Genomic DNA, 14924 nt, shown 5'->3' on the forward strand with positions numbered 1-14924 from the left:
CGTAATACAGTCAAGTGTGGTGAATTTGATTTTTTGATTTGTGACTTAATATTATGTCCATTTTAAGGCAGCTGTCACTACATCAACGCATACACTACCAGCCAAAAGTTTGGAATGTATTTTTTATTTTGTTTATTTTATTTTTGACTTTTTCTTTACTACTTTCTGCATTGTGGAGATAGTGAAGACATCAAATATATTAGCAAGATGTGTGGAACTCAGTCGCAAAGGAGGGTGATATAGAAGGGTGGATATTTTAAAATGTCTACAATATGAAACGCAGTTAGTTAAGTTATTCACAGTCTTGATGCCTTCAGTGTGAATCTACAATGTGAATAGTCATCAGAATGAAAGGAAACCATGAAATGAGAGAGTGTGTCCAAGCTTTTGACTGGTAGTGTACTTAGAGTGTTTTTTTTCTGACTACTTATGAACATGGAAAGTAATTACGGCAGCTGGATACTGAGACCAAATGACAGAATCTTTCTGCACAGATGCGACCCCGACGGTTCCCTCTGTACCCTTTCTCCGTGATGTTCTCCAGGTTTGTGGCCTCTTCCCCTCGTCCTCCACTTGGTCCTTAGACGGGCGTAGTTTTCCTGTTGAGCGTATCCGAGTTGCTGTCCCTGTCCCTCTTGGCTGTCAGCCGGTCCAGGGTTCCCACGGTGCCTCTGTCTCTCTCTCGCTCCATGGTGGCGGTGGATATCGGAGCCGGCTGGGCCGGCGTGGAGGCCGTGGTCGACGTGTTCAACGGCGCCGAATTCTGGGCGGCGGCGGCGGCGGCCAGGTTGGACTTGGAGTGAGACGGGAGCGTGCCCGTGCCAATCACCGCGGCCCCGCCGCTGCCGCCTCCTCCGCTGCCGCCGCTGCCGCTGGAATCTTTGGGGAAGTAGTTGTGGAGCTGGTAGAGCGTAGCGCGGTCCACCGTGCCGTACAGAGGCGGGGCGCCGCCGCCCAGGCTGCCCAGCTTGGAGTCCCTCCCCAGGGTGTACATGGAGATGTCGCCGCCTCCCCCGCTGCCGCCGCTGCCGCTGTGGTGCGGGTTGGGCAGGGTGGCCACGGAGAAGGGCGGGGCTGACGGCGGCAGGCTGAAGGTCTTGGAGGCGCCGACGGGCGAGGTCTCCGGCGAGTGCGGCGGGTCGGTGGAGCGCGAGCTGGAGCGCGAGCGTCGGCGGAATCGGTAGCTGGGCAGCCGCAGCACGGCGTGCGTGGTGCTCTTGAAGAGGTCGGTGCGCGAGCGGCAGCGCAGCTCCTTGTTCTTCTCGATGTAGATGTTGACGGCGAGGACGCCCACCATCTCGGCCAGGATGAAGGACAGGCCGCCAAAGTAGAAGGACCAGCCGTAGGAGTAGTGCCACTTCTTGTCTTCGTCCTTCTTAGGGGAGATGTCGCTCAGCGCCGCCGAGATGTACACGATCACGCCGATGATGTTGCTCAGCCCTGAGGAAGAAGAAGAAGGAGGAGGAGGAGGAGGAGGAGGAGGACGAAGAAGATGAAGAAGAAGGAGAAGAAGAAGCGTGCAAGACGTTTATTGCAAACGCTCCTCTGGGACACATTAACCCGCCACTCTGTTTAATTGTTTTCCCGCAAATGCTGCCTGTATCCTTTCAATTATAGAGAGAAGAGGTGGGTATAATTGCAAAGTCAATCTGCATATCCCACATAAGAACTTCTTATTAGAGTTGCATTAAGAGTGATGAGGTAAAGCAACAGCAGAAAGCGCATTGAGAGTTGCGAGTAATGCCTCTCTTTACTCGAAGAAAAGAAGCAAAGCCTCATTCTTCTAAACGGCAGCTCTCCCTCAAAGCCACATCAACGTTCTAATCCCACCTGCAGCCACAAACAGGATCCCTCCTCCCAGGATGATGTTCCTCTTGCTTTTGTAGAAGCCGCTGGAGGCGACGCAGACTCCGCCGAGCAGCAGCAGGATGGCGCTGAGGATGGGGAAGATGCTGGAGGCTCGCACCACACCTGCGGGGGGGGGGCAGAGCGCACGTGAGCCGCTGAGACGGCCGGGGCAAACTTTGCTCTGTTGTGTCGGACGAGTTGGACTCGTTTCAAACTTGAATGAATGCGGTCGGCACAGTTGGCAGGACGGCGCTCGGCGCCATCTGAAGGTGCAACGCCTTGTGACGCGCCGGGGGGAAACAACAGTGTTATTGAGACGTGTGAGAGTTTACACTACAATTTGGCCCAGGAACATGAGCTATATGCTTATGTACTATAAGTTTATTAACTATTAACGGCACACGAGGTGTTGCTCGATTACAGAACAGAAACAGCTATTTAAATACTATTAACATAAACATATCTTAATCCACGTCGGTTTGTAACAGGCTCTCAGATGGCAGTGTTCTACTTCTACCTGAAGCAAAACATCAGCCCTTCATTTGTAGATTAAGATATGACTCTAATAATAACATGTCCCTATATTGTCTATGGTTGTTACGTGCTGTTGTAATGCATTTAATTTTCAAAGCAGATGCTGTTAGATCTGTAGTGTTTGTCAGCTGTCAGTCTGCAAACCCCAATAATGTGCTCATTGACTTCTTGTCTCTTGGAGTTAGTAGCAGGTGTGGAGATATGATAATGATCTGCTAATTGCTCCTCTAAGCTACAATGTCGGCCAGGTCACAGTGCGAGATACTAGTTTTTTGAGCAGTGTTTCAGTATTGTCAAAATCCAAAGCTAGAAAAAGGTTGCAAAGAGAAAGTCTGAACATGGTCCACTGAGACCGGGAGACAACAACTGGATAAGAAAAGAAAACACAAGGCGGTAGCAATGCGAGCGGTACGAATGCAGTGAAGGTGATGTGTCATAAAAGTTCTTCTGCTGTGCATTTGGAATCGAGGCAGAAGCGAGCCACAGCTGAGAATTTTAGCATGAAAACAATCGATGGTGTGAAAACAAAAGGAAATGTTCTTTACCCCTTGGAGCATTGACGTTTCCCCACAGCCTTTAAAAAGGAGGAGTTTAATTAGCTGTGGGAAATAAAATGTTTGTTTCCAAAATGCGACAGACAATCAATGGAAATACTTTGCTGTGTTCAGGTAGCAGCAGGACGACGAGTCCAGTCTGCTCCAGAGAGCCGCGGTTTGCCGCAATGATCGATGGCGACTCGGGAGTTCGGGATAAAAGAACAAGAAACATAATCACAATTTCCTTACTAAAGAACACCCGGTGCGGCCCACCAGAGTGCATGCAATATCGCATTACGCTGCCTGAAAACCTCCCCTCATGATGGTTCAGTTCTCTCGACGTGTCGAACCCACGAGCAAGTTTGACGAGCGCAGGGAGACGTTGCAGGAGATTAGAATGCGGAGACGCTGCAGCTGTTTGGGAGCCTTCAAGTGATTTCAAGGTGACTTCTGTTGAGGCCACGTTATCTTGCCTTTGCCTCGGAAGGGAGAAGATAATGCTGCGATAAGCACTTGTGCAAAGACGCCACCGTCACACACGTCAAACTGGGAGTGCAAACGAACGTCGAACTGTTCCCGCCAGGTGGAATTTAAGACGTGGTTTATAATGGTAGTTTAATGGATAATGTAATCTAAGCAATTTAAATGTAAAATAATGGACTAATGACAATTTTTATTTAATTTTCTCTTCTATTTTAAATAATAATTGCAAATACATAGATTATGACTGATTGTTTATTAATGTTTCTTCAATACAACTAGTCGCGGAAAATCAATAACATCAACATTTGCAATGCTGCTATATGAAGGTGAAAATAGTCTATCTATCTATCTATCTATCTATCTATCTATCTATCCACCCATCCACCCATCCATCCATCCATCTATCCAGTGCTTATAATGTGATAATATGTTTAAATAATCCTGTGCATGACAACAGATTTAAAAGTGCCATTTCTTTTCTTTCACGCCCTCAAAAAATCTGCTCAAGCTGTTTAAAATGTGGCCGCACCTTCTAACCACATCGGCTGGAGATATAATCTGCAACATCAAGGTTGCAAAGCACTGTTGACACAAACCTCTGAGGCAGTGAGTGCAGCCACACAGCCTTGCTGGCAGGAAAGGAGCGTTTTATGTAATACACGCTTGGAACACATCCTGCCAAAACGTAAAGGTTCAGGGCTGAACAGACAGAGTTTTGCTCTTCACAACAAGGCAGGATGTGAAACCTGAAGCCTGAGGCTGAAAATAATCCATTAGTGAAGGCTGTTCTTTCAATCCATCTGTGCGAAAAAAAAAAAAAAAAAAGGAAGCTTTTTGTACACCCCCAGTCCCCCCCTCAACCCCCCTGCACCTGGACAGCAAAACACATATACTCGCTGCTCACACACACACACACACACACACACACACACACACACACACATCTCCAGGAAGCCTTTGCTTCAACCTGACATCCATGCATTGACGTCCGCCCACCACTGCCTTCTGTCCTCTCTGTGTCTACATGACGTGTTGTCGAGCTCCACTTGCGGGAGCGCCTGCCTGCCTGCCTGCCTGCCTGCCTGCCTGCCTGCCTGCCTGCCTGCCTGCCTGCCTGCGTGCTTGTGTGTGCCACTCACGCAGCAGATACTCGGCGGCATCTTGGTCGTAGTCGGCGTCGTCCGGGAAATGGTTGATCTGAGAACACACACCTCGCTTCAAACCTGTGAAAAGACAGAGCGGAGAGAGGAGAGCTGGTTACAAAGGAGAAAAATGATATCGGAGGAGGAGCGGATGTGAGAATCAAACTCTCAGGCGAACAGAAGAGAGATGAGGTGATGATAACCTGATGTGATGGAGAGAGCAATAACGAAATACCACCTCACATGAAGGCCTTTGCTGGCGACTAGCGCAGTGCAACCAGTTAAAGTCAATTAACATTTGACTTCATTTAATTTCAGCAGCTGCACAAAACCTAAATATGGCAATAAAAACTGGTGATGGAAACAGCTCAACTTGGAAAAACCTCTCAAATATGGCTAAAAGGTTTTGACGCTCTCATGAGGTGTTTTTTCAGACGGACCAATATACAGATATACTGTATCCATATAGTGGAATATCGCAAATATTGTCATGGAAACATTTTTTCCCCATTGACACGTCAGCGGACGTAACGTACGGGGTCATGTGACCAGTTCACTGACCAGTGAAAATGCCGCATAATTGGACGGAGAAGGAGATGTAATCAAAGGGAAAAACCCAACGTAATTCTCATCAACTCTCGTGGGACGAGATTTGACCAGAATTACAGCTTATGTGCTTCACATCATTCAATGGAAACACCTGCAAAACGCAATTGTACTTGAACTGAATTTTCAAAATATCGCTTTTATTTTGCGAAATATGTCATGCCCTGGAGGCACTGAGTAAACAGGCAAACCGTTTCGGCTGCACGTCCTGGTCCAAATTAATTCCCCATAGACGCAAAAAAAAAAAAAAAAAAAAAAAAAAGGAAGAAAAAAAAGCAGCATTAATTTCTATGGTCGCTCGTCAAAACCGTCAAGTGATCAAGCATTAACGTGAATCATATGGCGTGCAATGAAAGCAGTTCTCTGGGAACGCAGCACGCTAAAATTAGAGCGCTTCATACTATCAAAGATTTTCTACGATCTGTGTTTATATAACCTTTTTTCTATTTTTTTTTTTCAACGGGATGCAGGCGATGCTGAAGTTAAAAGGAAAACAGAAACTGCTAAAGATGATTTATCGTCTAATGAACATGAATGAAACCCACTTTGCTTGTTTGAAAAGCTGAACAATGTTGCTCTAGGTGTGATCCAGTGTGTTCCAATGTAAATGAACCCTTCTTCCCGAGGTCCATGGGATGAGACGCTGGTGTGTGTCTGTACCTGAGCAGCACTATATACCTGTGGGATTTGTCGTTCTGCTGGGCCTTATGGTGCCTTACAATGTAACGCATCATATACGCTACACTTTGTATGCTATGTCACAAATGTTCCTCTGTGAGAATGCCTTTCCACATATGTGGACGATAAAGCTTTATATGTTTGATGATTGTGTTTGGCACTTCCAAGAACTCGTCCACAGCTAAACTGCTTATTTATGTCTTGTTCTTATTTCTTTATCCCAAATTCTCTCAAAAAGACTGGAGTGCAAGTCCCCTTGAGATGGAATATGTTACACCTTGACTGAAACCAAAGAGTTTTTTTTTTTTTTCCATCAACAGCCATCCTCGTTTTGTACATTTTGTCTGCGCGTCCTCTCCTTTCAGACCTGTCGGCAGCAGCGACTCAGGGAAACTACTTAATCACTCAGTGAGTGAGTCACCACTCATATCTCAGCTCTGGGCATTGTGATGAGCTCTGTGGGGAATGCATAGTATGAGTGTACATGTCGGTGTGTGTCTCTCTGCAATCAGTTTTGAATTATGCTTGTGTGAATAGACATTCCACTTTTCCGTCCATATCGTGAAAATTCCACATTCAATATGAATGTTTGTTACCTTTTAACCTGCAACATGAGGCAAACTACTGCATTATCAGCGCTTGTATTTGTTCAAATGTATGTTCACTTTTAAGTTTGCTTGTCAGTTTGGAGAAAATACGACCAAATATGACCTGAGCAGGAAAAATATGGAATATAATCAATACTTGGGGACAACGCATGTTTTTTAATTGAATGCTGTTTGAAAAATAATTATCTCTTAAGAGAAGCAAAGATCCTGTCTATACAGCTGTATAGGTAAATCATATCTATCTATCTATCTATCTATCTATCTATCTATCTATCTATCTATCTATCTATCTATCAAAATAGATAGATGTTACTGTGAGTTAAAGTTATTACTGTAACTCACAGAGCAATAATGTGCCAAACACATAAAAAAAAGAAACAAACTCATCTGTAGATTGTTGAAATTAAAATCAATAAAATGGATTTCAATAACACGACACCATCAGGACACCAGGTGTCTGATGAGGCCTATTTGCAGAGAGGAGGGAGTGTTTGTGCGAAATGATCAATTAATATACACACATACATACATACACACATACATGTGGATGTTATATATATTTCGTCTTATTTGCACGGGTTTTCTACCGCTAAAGCCGGGCAACTGCTTTTGTGGATGTGGCCCATTGTTTTCATTTGCACGCTGTGCTATTTTGGTGTCCAAATTAGGTTCAATTGCCACTATGTCCCAGAGCTTGGAGAGATGTGGGCAGTGAAGTGGCAACATTTATAATCTCAAATATACAAATCCCAGTCTTTTAGAGTTAATTCAATCGGACTATAGCAAAATGTTATTTTCAATGATCTGAATGGGTTTTTGTTTAGGGTTGTGCATGATAGATGCAACAGCGTCTGCCAATACACTGACACCTAGTAGCCAGCCACATTAAATAATAGCTTAAAGATGCCTTGTCAATGCTTCTATTGTAGGAGAAACTTGAAACATTCTTTTTTCATGTCAAGTAACATCTAATAAGAATCATGTATGTATCATCATGAAGTAGTAATAGCAAAAAAACACAATTAAACGAAAATGAAATTGAAAAATAAAATGAAAATAACATCTGTTTATGCTAAATATTAATAAAAACTTAATAAATATACATACGTAAAATAACTTGACTGAAGTTAAAACTATCCCAATATGGAAATACAGTCTGGTCAAATGCCGAGTGTATCTGCAAAGACATGTCGAACGGCAACATAACCAGGAACTAGAAGCAACAGCTGGCAAACTCCCAGCAGGTTTTTGCCAAATGGCGTCATCAGTTCAGCTGCATATTCAGGCAGCAGGACTGTTTCATACCACCTGTGGTTGGACATGTACATGCTCACAACACCTATTTATGTCTGTTCCGATTACAATGATGGGCACAGTGACCTCCACTCGACCTCTGCAGTGCATCTCTCTCTCTCTCTCTCTCACTCTCTCACTCTCACACTCACACACACGCACACACACGCACACACACACACACACACACACACACACACACACACACACACACACACACACACACACACACACACACACACACACGTTTAACTTGTTTTAAAGCACGTCCAAGTGGGAAGCTGGAAAATGTCCCCTCTTGTCTTTTCGGTCCCCTGTTGGTGAATGTGTGACAACACGAATGTCCCCCATTGGATAGGTAGGCAGGTACACACACAGACACCAGCAGCAGCAGCAGCAGCAGCAGCAGCAGCAGCAGCAGTACCTTCCAGGCAGCAGATCCTCCACAGGCCAGAGTGGGTAAGGGCTCCGGGGTCTTTCTTGTCCTTGTTGTTGGAGTCGTCCTGGGTGGAGTTGGCTGTGCTGTTGCAGATGAAGGCACGAGCGTACAGCCAGTAGTCTGTGCCAATGGCCACCGTCATCAGGGCAAAGGCTGCAAACGCTCCCATGGTGGTCAGCAGCACCTGGATGCCGCGCTCACACCACACCAGCGCTGGGCGGGGAAGGAAACTGATATCTGAGAGGAACATTGACACAGAAAGCCCTTGATTAGAGCAGGTGACTTTTGCTCAGGTGAGCTGTATTGAGTCTTCAATATAGTTTATTTCATAATGTGTTGTATTGATGCATTAATGTGAGGGTGAATAATGGTAATAATAGAAATGACTTCTTTCTCATACACATCTGGTTGAGAGCCCATTGAAAATGCACGGGAAGGGAAACAGGACTGGAAGGTGAACTGATGAACCTTCCGTTCATCCAAATGAAATGCGACCATTTTGAATTGTGAGTGACGCTGAAGCCAAACAGCAACAGCTTGAGGCCTCCTAACGGTGGTTGAGGTCATGTCAGATCCTCGCCAGCGTACATCATGATTGTCATCATCTCTTTTCAGCAGCATTAGCTAGGCTCACTGCCACTTCCTATTTCCACCCAGTAGCAGTTGCTTGGCCGCAAAGCATTAAGTATATGAAACTCAACACCGTTATCAATAACATGCAATTACACCGACAAAAAAATGATTCAGAAACCAAAGCAAAGCACACATTTTCAATGGTTGGATGATTTGAACTTTCACCTCGTGTGACACATAAGAACTTAAATTAAAAAAATAAATATGTTTTACAATATAGCTCAGGATGTAAAGAAAAAACAAAAGATCACAAAGGAAAATCATTTAATAATACATCCTGGAAGAAAGCAAATTAAGGTGAGACTCACTGGCAGCTCACTAAACAGCACAGAGAGACTAAAGACAAACGTTCAGACCCTTCATTTGTTCTTAGTTTCCACCATGCACTCCAACTGCCAGCAGGTTACAGCTTGCCTCATGTAAGAAAGGCAGCACTTAGCCAGAAATGATAACAGTAACATTTGCTGAGAGATGACAAGTTTAACAGTTACAGCTTATCTGCACTGAAAAATCTGGCAGAAAAAAAAGTTTCTTTTCACAGTCTGGTGAAATACTTTTAATATTTCATATTACTGTTGGCTCAGGGTGGCGATTCGTCGCTTTCTTGCCGACCCATGTCATTACAACTGTCGATGGGTTACAGCAGGGGTGTCAAACTCAAACACACAATGAGCCAAAATTTCAAACTTGGACAAAGTCTCAGGCCAACATTGATATTTATTGAAAAAAAATGTCCTCCTGATAGAACAGAGAACCTTTTTATATGGAGCTAAACAGGTTGTGCTTCAACCTGAATATGGAAGAAGCAAAGCTTAATACTACACAGTAAATAACTTCATATTGCATAAATGCAAAATCAAATTTAAAATAAAAAAATCCACCAAAATAAATAATATGTCAATAAAGATCACCTCTTTTTCATCTGCAGCCTTCTCATTTAAATTTAAACAGACACATTTTTCCAAGGGCTGATAATAAATTAATAAATTAAATCAAACCAACGAAGTCATAATAATATCCTTCAAAGAATGTCCTGTCCGGATTTACACAGAATGTACCAGCAGAGGATTTGTAGCATTAGCAGTATATGTGCTGTATAATAGCAGCAGGCCAGCAGCTCTAGTAGTGAGTTTGTATTCGCCTCGCGGGCCAAATATAATGACACTGCTGGCCAAATTGGGCCCGTGGACCAGAGACTGACACCTGTGGGTTACGGCTTTCAGAAGAGTTATTGCCCAATGATCGAATCAACTCAGACGTGTTCACATAAAAACGCTCCAGCATTGAACACTGAAGAAACGAAAAAGCATTGGCATTTTTGCAGCTCTATAGCAGCCACTCTTTGCAACGCATGCATGGAATTGCCGGCTATTTATGCATTGATACTGCAGAACACCATGTCCCCTACTGGGCTGCTGTGGGTGACTGGTGGGAGCAGCTGATGGACTGGAGCCTCTCTGACGCGCTCTGGTTTGAAAGGGATTTTAATAGGAAAACAACAACAAATACATAAATAAATAAATAAATATATAAACACAGCGCACACACACAGACACACACACACACACACACACACACACAGCCTGAAGCAGTAAAGAAACGTTGGCAGCGGGCGGCAGGCTGGAGAACAAAATGCCGACCACGCTGCGTCAACAAAGATGTTTCAGGGGTTGAAAAAAAAATCCAACATGGCTCCAAAGCCGAACAGTGACTGGCTGGAGACGGAGAGAGAGGGGAACACTCTCTTCTGGGTGTGCTGGGGAATAATTTCACCTGGATTTCCCCCCCCTAACAGAACATACTAATGGGTCCAGTTTGTCCCGACCTCTTGGTTGAAAGTAACCTGATAATAGATTGGGTTTTTCAATTTCTGGTGAAAAACCAGCGGGACATTTTTAGCAAAGAAGAACAAAACACAAACAGCAACACAGCAGGATGGAAAAGACAAGAGAAAAAAAGGTACAGAGCATAAAAATAGAAGACAAGAAGGAAGGACGAAGGAGAGGGAGGGCGAGACGGACCTCAAGATTCATTCATTCATCATTTGAGTTTCAACGTGTACGTGGGTCACTCAGGAACAATGGCGTTTGGGGGTTTATGCAAATTTTGCTGTTTGAATTCCGACAAAAATCTCCTCTGCCATTGTATAGAGACCCAGCGAGTCGAGGTGATTTCCATTCATGGCAACCTGCAGGTTAATGCAAACAATCTATTGCGTGCGGGATATCCGTCCGTCCCGCTGGGGGCTTTTCAACTCTTAGACCAATCCATTTGTTCTGAGGTGCGTTCCTATGGCAACGCAATCCCCCAAAATACCAGAGAGTGCCGCAACTCTGACCCTGAGTCCTGCCCCGCTGGCCGGAATATTCATTAGGGAAGCGTCGGGGAAAACGGCCGTGAACGAGACGCCAGCGGTCGGAACGCTCAGATCTCCCACTGATTTTTCACATGCACAGCAGGTCCAAGGATGGAAGCATCAGCACTGCAATGCTTTTTCTTTTTGACATTGCAAAAGCTTCCTTACTAGCAGCATCCCCCCCCCCCCCCCAGTTTTGGTTTAAAATGGCGCTACAGTAATTTTACATGTGTGAGATTGGCCCAGGACAGAGGCTGAGATCAGCTCATAATGGTGTTGGTAGTTCTAACCCAGGCATGGGCAAACTTGATAAAATTATATTAACAGTCAGTAAGTAATAAAGTAGCTGTGTTACATTGTAGAACCGATTGTGGCCCCACCAGTCAAACAGTTGGCCCACCCCTGGTCTAACCCTGCAGGTGGAGTCTGAGGGAAGAACCCCGAACCTTCACACATTGGAGGGAGACTGAAAAAGTTGTTCACCTTGCAGTGGTGTCTCCATCTTTTACTACAATCTCACAACCAAAACATATATCAAACAGCACAGGAGGCTCTACTGAACCATCACACCTCTCCATTACATATTCTTATTCACAATCGTAAATATAATAATAATAATAATGATTTGGCTCGAATGAAATTGAGAGAGCAGGCAAGGAAAGAAAAATAGAAACAAAAACACCAACATACATAAATTTAGCATTAGAATATTTTTCATTTGTGTGCATTGAAAAGTCTTGAAGTTGAAAAGAAGTTTTTGGAGAAATTTTATCAGTGAGTTTCCTTTACAGCGCCGCCTGGAAACAAAGACAGACGCAGAGATGATGGGAGCTTTTAAAGGCTCTTTATTGCTGTTTAATATCTTGCATGAACATTTATGCTCATGTCAGGTACTGTATTAGCAACACTACTAACATGACGTAGATAATATTGAGGTATTTGGCACGATGAGAAAGTCTTAATATGATTATTTCTTCCTTCAATCATTTCAAATTTCCTGTTTGCAGGAATCAATAGTCCAAAAGTCAGCTCAAAGGTCTTTACAGAAGTCTGGATTAATGATATTTTCATTACATACATCTTACGAGGAAACGCTGTCGCGATTGCTTCAGAAGCAGCACCTTCCCTCCTTTGCAAAGAAAAGCAGCCAATCGGTTTCCTTGGCTCGTTAGTGAGGCCCCACCTCACAACAATCCTGGGAAGTCGTCCTGTCAGATACAATGACACCGAGCCAAACCAAACCAAGCCAAGCCAAGCCAAGCTAACCAAACCAAGCCAAACCAAGCCAAACCAAACCCAACCAAGCCAAGCCAAGCCAAGCCATACCAAATCAAACCAAACCAAACCATACCATACCATACCATACCATACCATACCATACCAAGCCAAAAGCTGCCTTTTAACACCGAAAAAACAAATGAAATGAAACAAATGCAGTGGAGAGCGGAGTGGGCAGAGTGCATTTTGGAGACCACGCGATGAAAACTAAATGACATATCAAGTTTCAGTTGCGGATGATTGAGTCATTGACTGCTTTTTAACAACACGCTCCCCTTCACTCGTCCCTCTTTGGAGAAAAAAAGAAACCCAACTGAAACGTTCAGCTTAGTTACACAGGTGCCACAGCGGATGAATCAAAAGCACTTCTGGTACCAGACCGATGCCCACATGTCGTTCTGTATTGTGTATAGTGTGTGTGCGTGTGTGTGTGTGTGTGTGTGTGTGTGTGTGTGTGTGTGTGTGTGTTACCTGGGGGCATGTTTCTGCCTTTCGCCTCCATCTCCTCTTCCCCCCGCTGCTGCCGCTGTTGCTGCTGTTCTTCTGTGGGTGAAGAGCCTCCGTCTGAGCCGCCTCCATCCACCGCTGATCCTTCACTGTCTCCCCCTCCTCCTCCTCCTCCTCTTCCTCCTCTTCCTCTCCTCTCAGTCAGTCCCCCCCCCCCCACCGCCTCTTTACTTCTCTTTTGCGGCCCCCTCTCCCTCTCTTCCTCCCTCCTCCTCCTCCTCCTCCTCCACCTGGAGAACTGCCTCCGTGCAAGAAGCGGCGGCGCTGGGGAAGCTTCACTCGGCGTCCTCTCCCCTCATTGAATTGTCACGGCAGTCGTCTTTAGCTGTACGGCGAGGGAGGGAGGAGAGGAGGTGGTGGTGGAGGTGTGGTGATGGTGGTGGTGGTGGAGGTTGTAAAGCGCACATGAAAGAGAGAGAGAGAGAGAGAGAGAGAGACGCGAGAGGAAGTTGATTGACAGGGAGGAGAGGCGCGAGGACACGGCGGAGTTTTGCAAAGAGACGTGATTTCGGTGCATGACGCCGCTGTGGAGGCTCCCGCCGAGAGGCGACTCCCGAGCGAGCGCATTTACAGTGTGAGAGTGAGGATCAGAAAAAGACAAAGAGAGAGAAAAAAACAACAACAACCGAGCATCCAAAAAAGAAAAGGAAAAAAAAAAGAAACCTGACGTGCACAAGTGAAGGCGAAGCCCCTCGCCGACGGCAGAGCGCTTTTGCGGAGGAGAGGGATGGAAAGCGAGAGGAAGGAGCAGGCGATGCCAGAGAGCGTGCTCCATCCCATCGCCATGGCAACAGTGAATTCCAAAGAGTGCGCCGCGGAGCCGGCGAGTGTGCGAACGCGTGTTCGTGTTCGTGCGCGCGCGCGCGCGCCGTGAGCGAGCGGCGAGGGGAAGGGACGGGTGAAACAGCTGAGGGGATTTCACCGGGATTAAATAAAGTGTGTAAATTCCGTCGGTTGCGCTCGGGATGTCTTACACGGCCGACACAAACACACGTGTAGCTTTATTTATTTATTTATTTATTTATTTATTTATTTATTACGTTTTCGGACCAGCGTGACTCACATGAGGAGGAGAACGTTCGCAGCAGACATGGCAGACTTGTGAGTCACTGGCACTGCAGGTATCCGGCCAGCCTTCCCAACCTTCGCTTGGCGCCTGCTTCAGGCTTCCAAGACTGAGGGTGCGATGCCTTGCTGAAGGGCAACTCCCCCTTCCCCACGGGGCTGCCCTTTGCTGCCTGAACCAGCCAGCCACGTTTCACTGAGTAGAAGGCAAACCCCCCTCAGCACTGACATGAGATTGAATTTTTTCTTTTGGTGCTTTTTTCTTATTCTCTCTGTAAAACCACAGGGTCCCAAAATCCACATGAAAGGCTTCGTCAGCAGCGCAGTAGGGTTCCCTGACTTTTTTTTTCCCCGTCTCCTTTTTTTTTTTTGGCCATTCTAGATGTGCTTTTGACTCCCACCTCCACCCCACCACTTTGGTATAAAAAGTTGAATTCACACAACTTACACCTATTTCTATATTTGTCAGATACTGAGAATTTTTTTTAAAATCCATCCATCCATTTTCAATTCCCACTTCATCCTGCACTCAGGGTCATGGGGGTCTGCAGGAGCCTCTGCCAGCTGTCATAGGTCAAAGACAGGGTGACACCCTGGATAAGTGGCAAGTTCATCACAGAGCCACATAGAAAGACAAACAACTATACACCCATTCACACTCTCTCTCTCTCTCTCTCTCACACACACACACACACACACACACACACACACACCTACGGACAATTTAGAGTTCCCAGTTTGCCTCACATGCATGTTTTTAGACTGTGGGAGGAAGCCAGAGTGCCTGGAGAGAACCCACGCAGACACAGGGAGAACATGCAAATGACACACAGAAAGGTATCGAACCTGCCACCTTCTTAAAAGCGAAAATCAGAATGCAAAATATAAGTTGAAGCACTGACTGTCATAAAATCAGTA

General features: G+C 45.4%; 1 protein-coding gene across 1 annotated transcript; it reads right to left on the minus strand.

The window, feature by feature from the left end:
- Positions 1 to 300: 300 nt before the first annotated feature.
- On the minus strand, positions 301 to 13034 carry LOC142877250 (voltage-dependent calcium channel gamma-4 subunit-like). The gene is made up of 5 exons (XM_076011715.1): positions 12906 to 13034; positions 8153 to 8404; positions 4541 to 4624; positions 1831 to 1971; positions 301 to 1440 (listed from the first exon to the last, which is right to left on the minus strand). Exons 1-5 carry the CDS (start codon positions 12934 to 12936, stop codon positions 581 to 583), a joined length of 1368 nt encoding a protein of 455 aa, XP_075867830.1. The 5' UTR covers positions 12937 to 13034; the 3' UTR covers positions 301 to 580.
- Positions 13035 to 14924: the final 1890 nt, after the last annotated feature.

The sequence above is a fragment of the Nelusetta ayraudi genome, unplaced genomic scaffold (assembly GCF_046127955.1).
Source record: "Nelusetta ayraudi isolate G7.1 ecotype Tasmania unplaced genomic scaffold, CSIRO-AGI_Nayr_v1 ptg000135l, whole genome shotgun sequence".
In the NCBI taxonomy this organism is placed as follows: Eukaryota; Metazoa; Chordata; class Actinopteri; order Tetraodontiformes; family Monacanthidae; genus Nelusetta; species Nelusetta ayraudi.

Coding starts and splice junctions, on each gene's coding strand:
- LOC142877250 (XM_076011715.1), bottom strand. CDS start 12,936: ATGGAGGCGAAAGGCAGAAACATGCCCCCAG. Junction 8,405..12,905: donor AGGCAGAAACATGCCCCCAG/GTAACACACACA, acceptor TGTTCCTCTCAG/ATATCAGTTTCCTTCCCCGC. Junction 4,625..8,152: donor GAGGATCTGCTGCCTGGAAG/GTACTGCTGCTG, acceptor GTCTTTTCACAG/GTTTGAAGCGAGGTGTGTGT.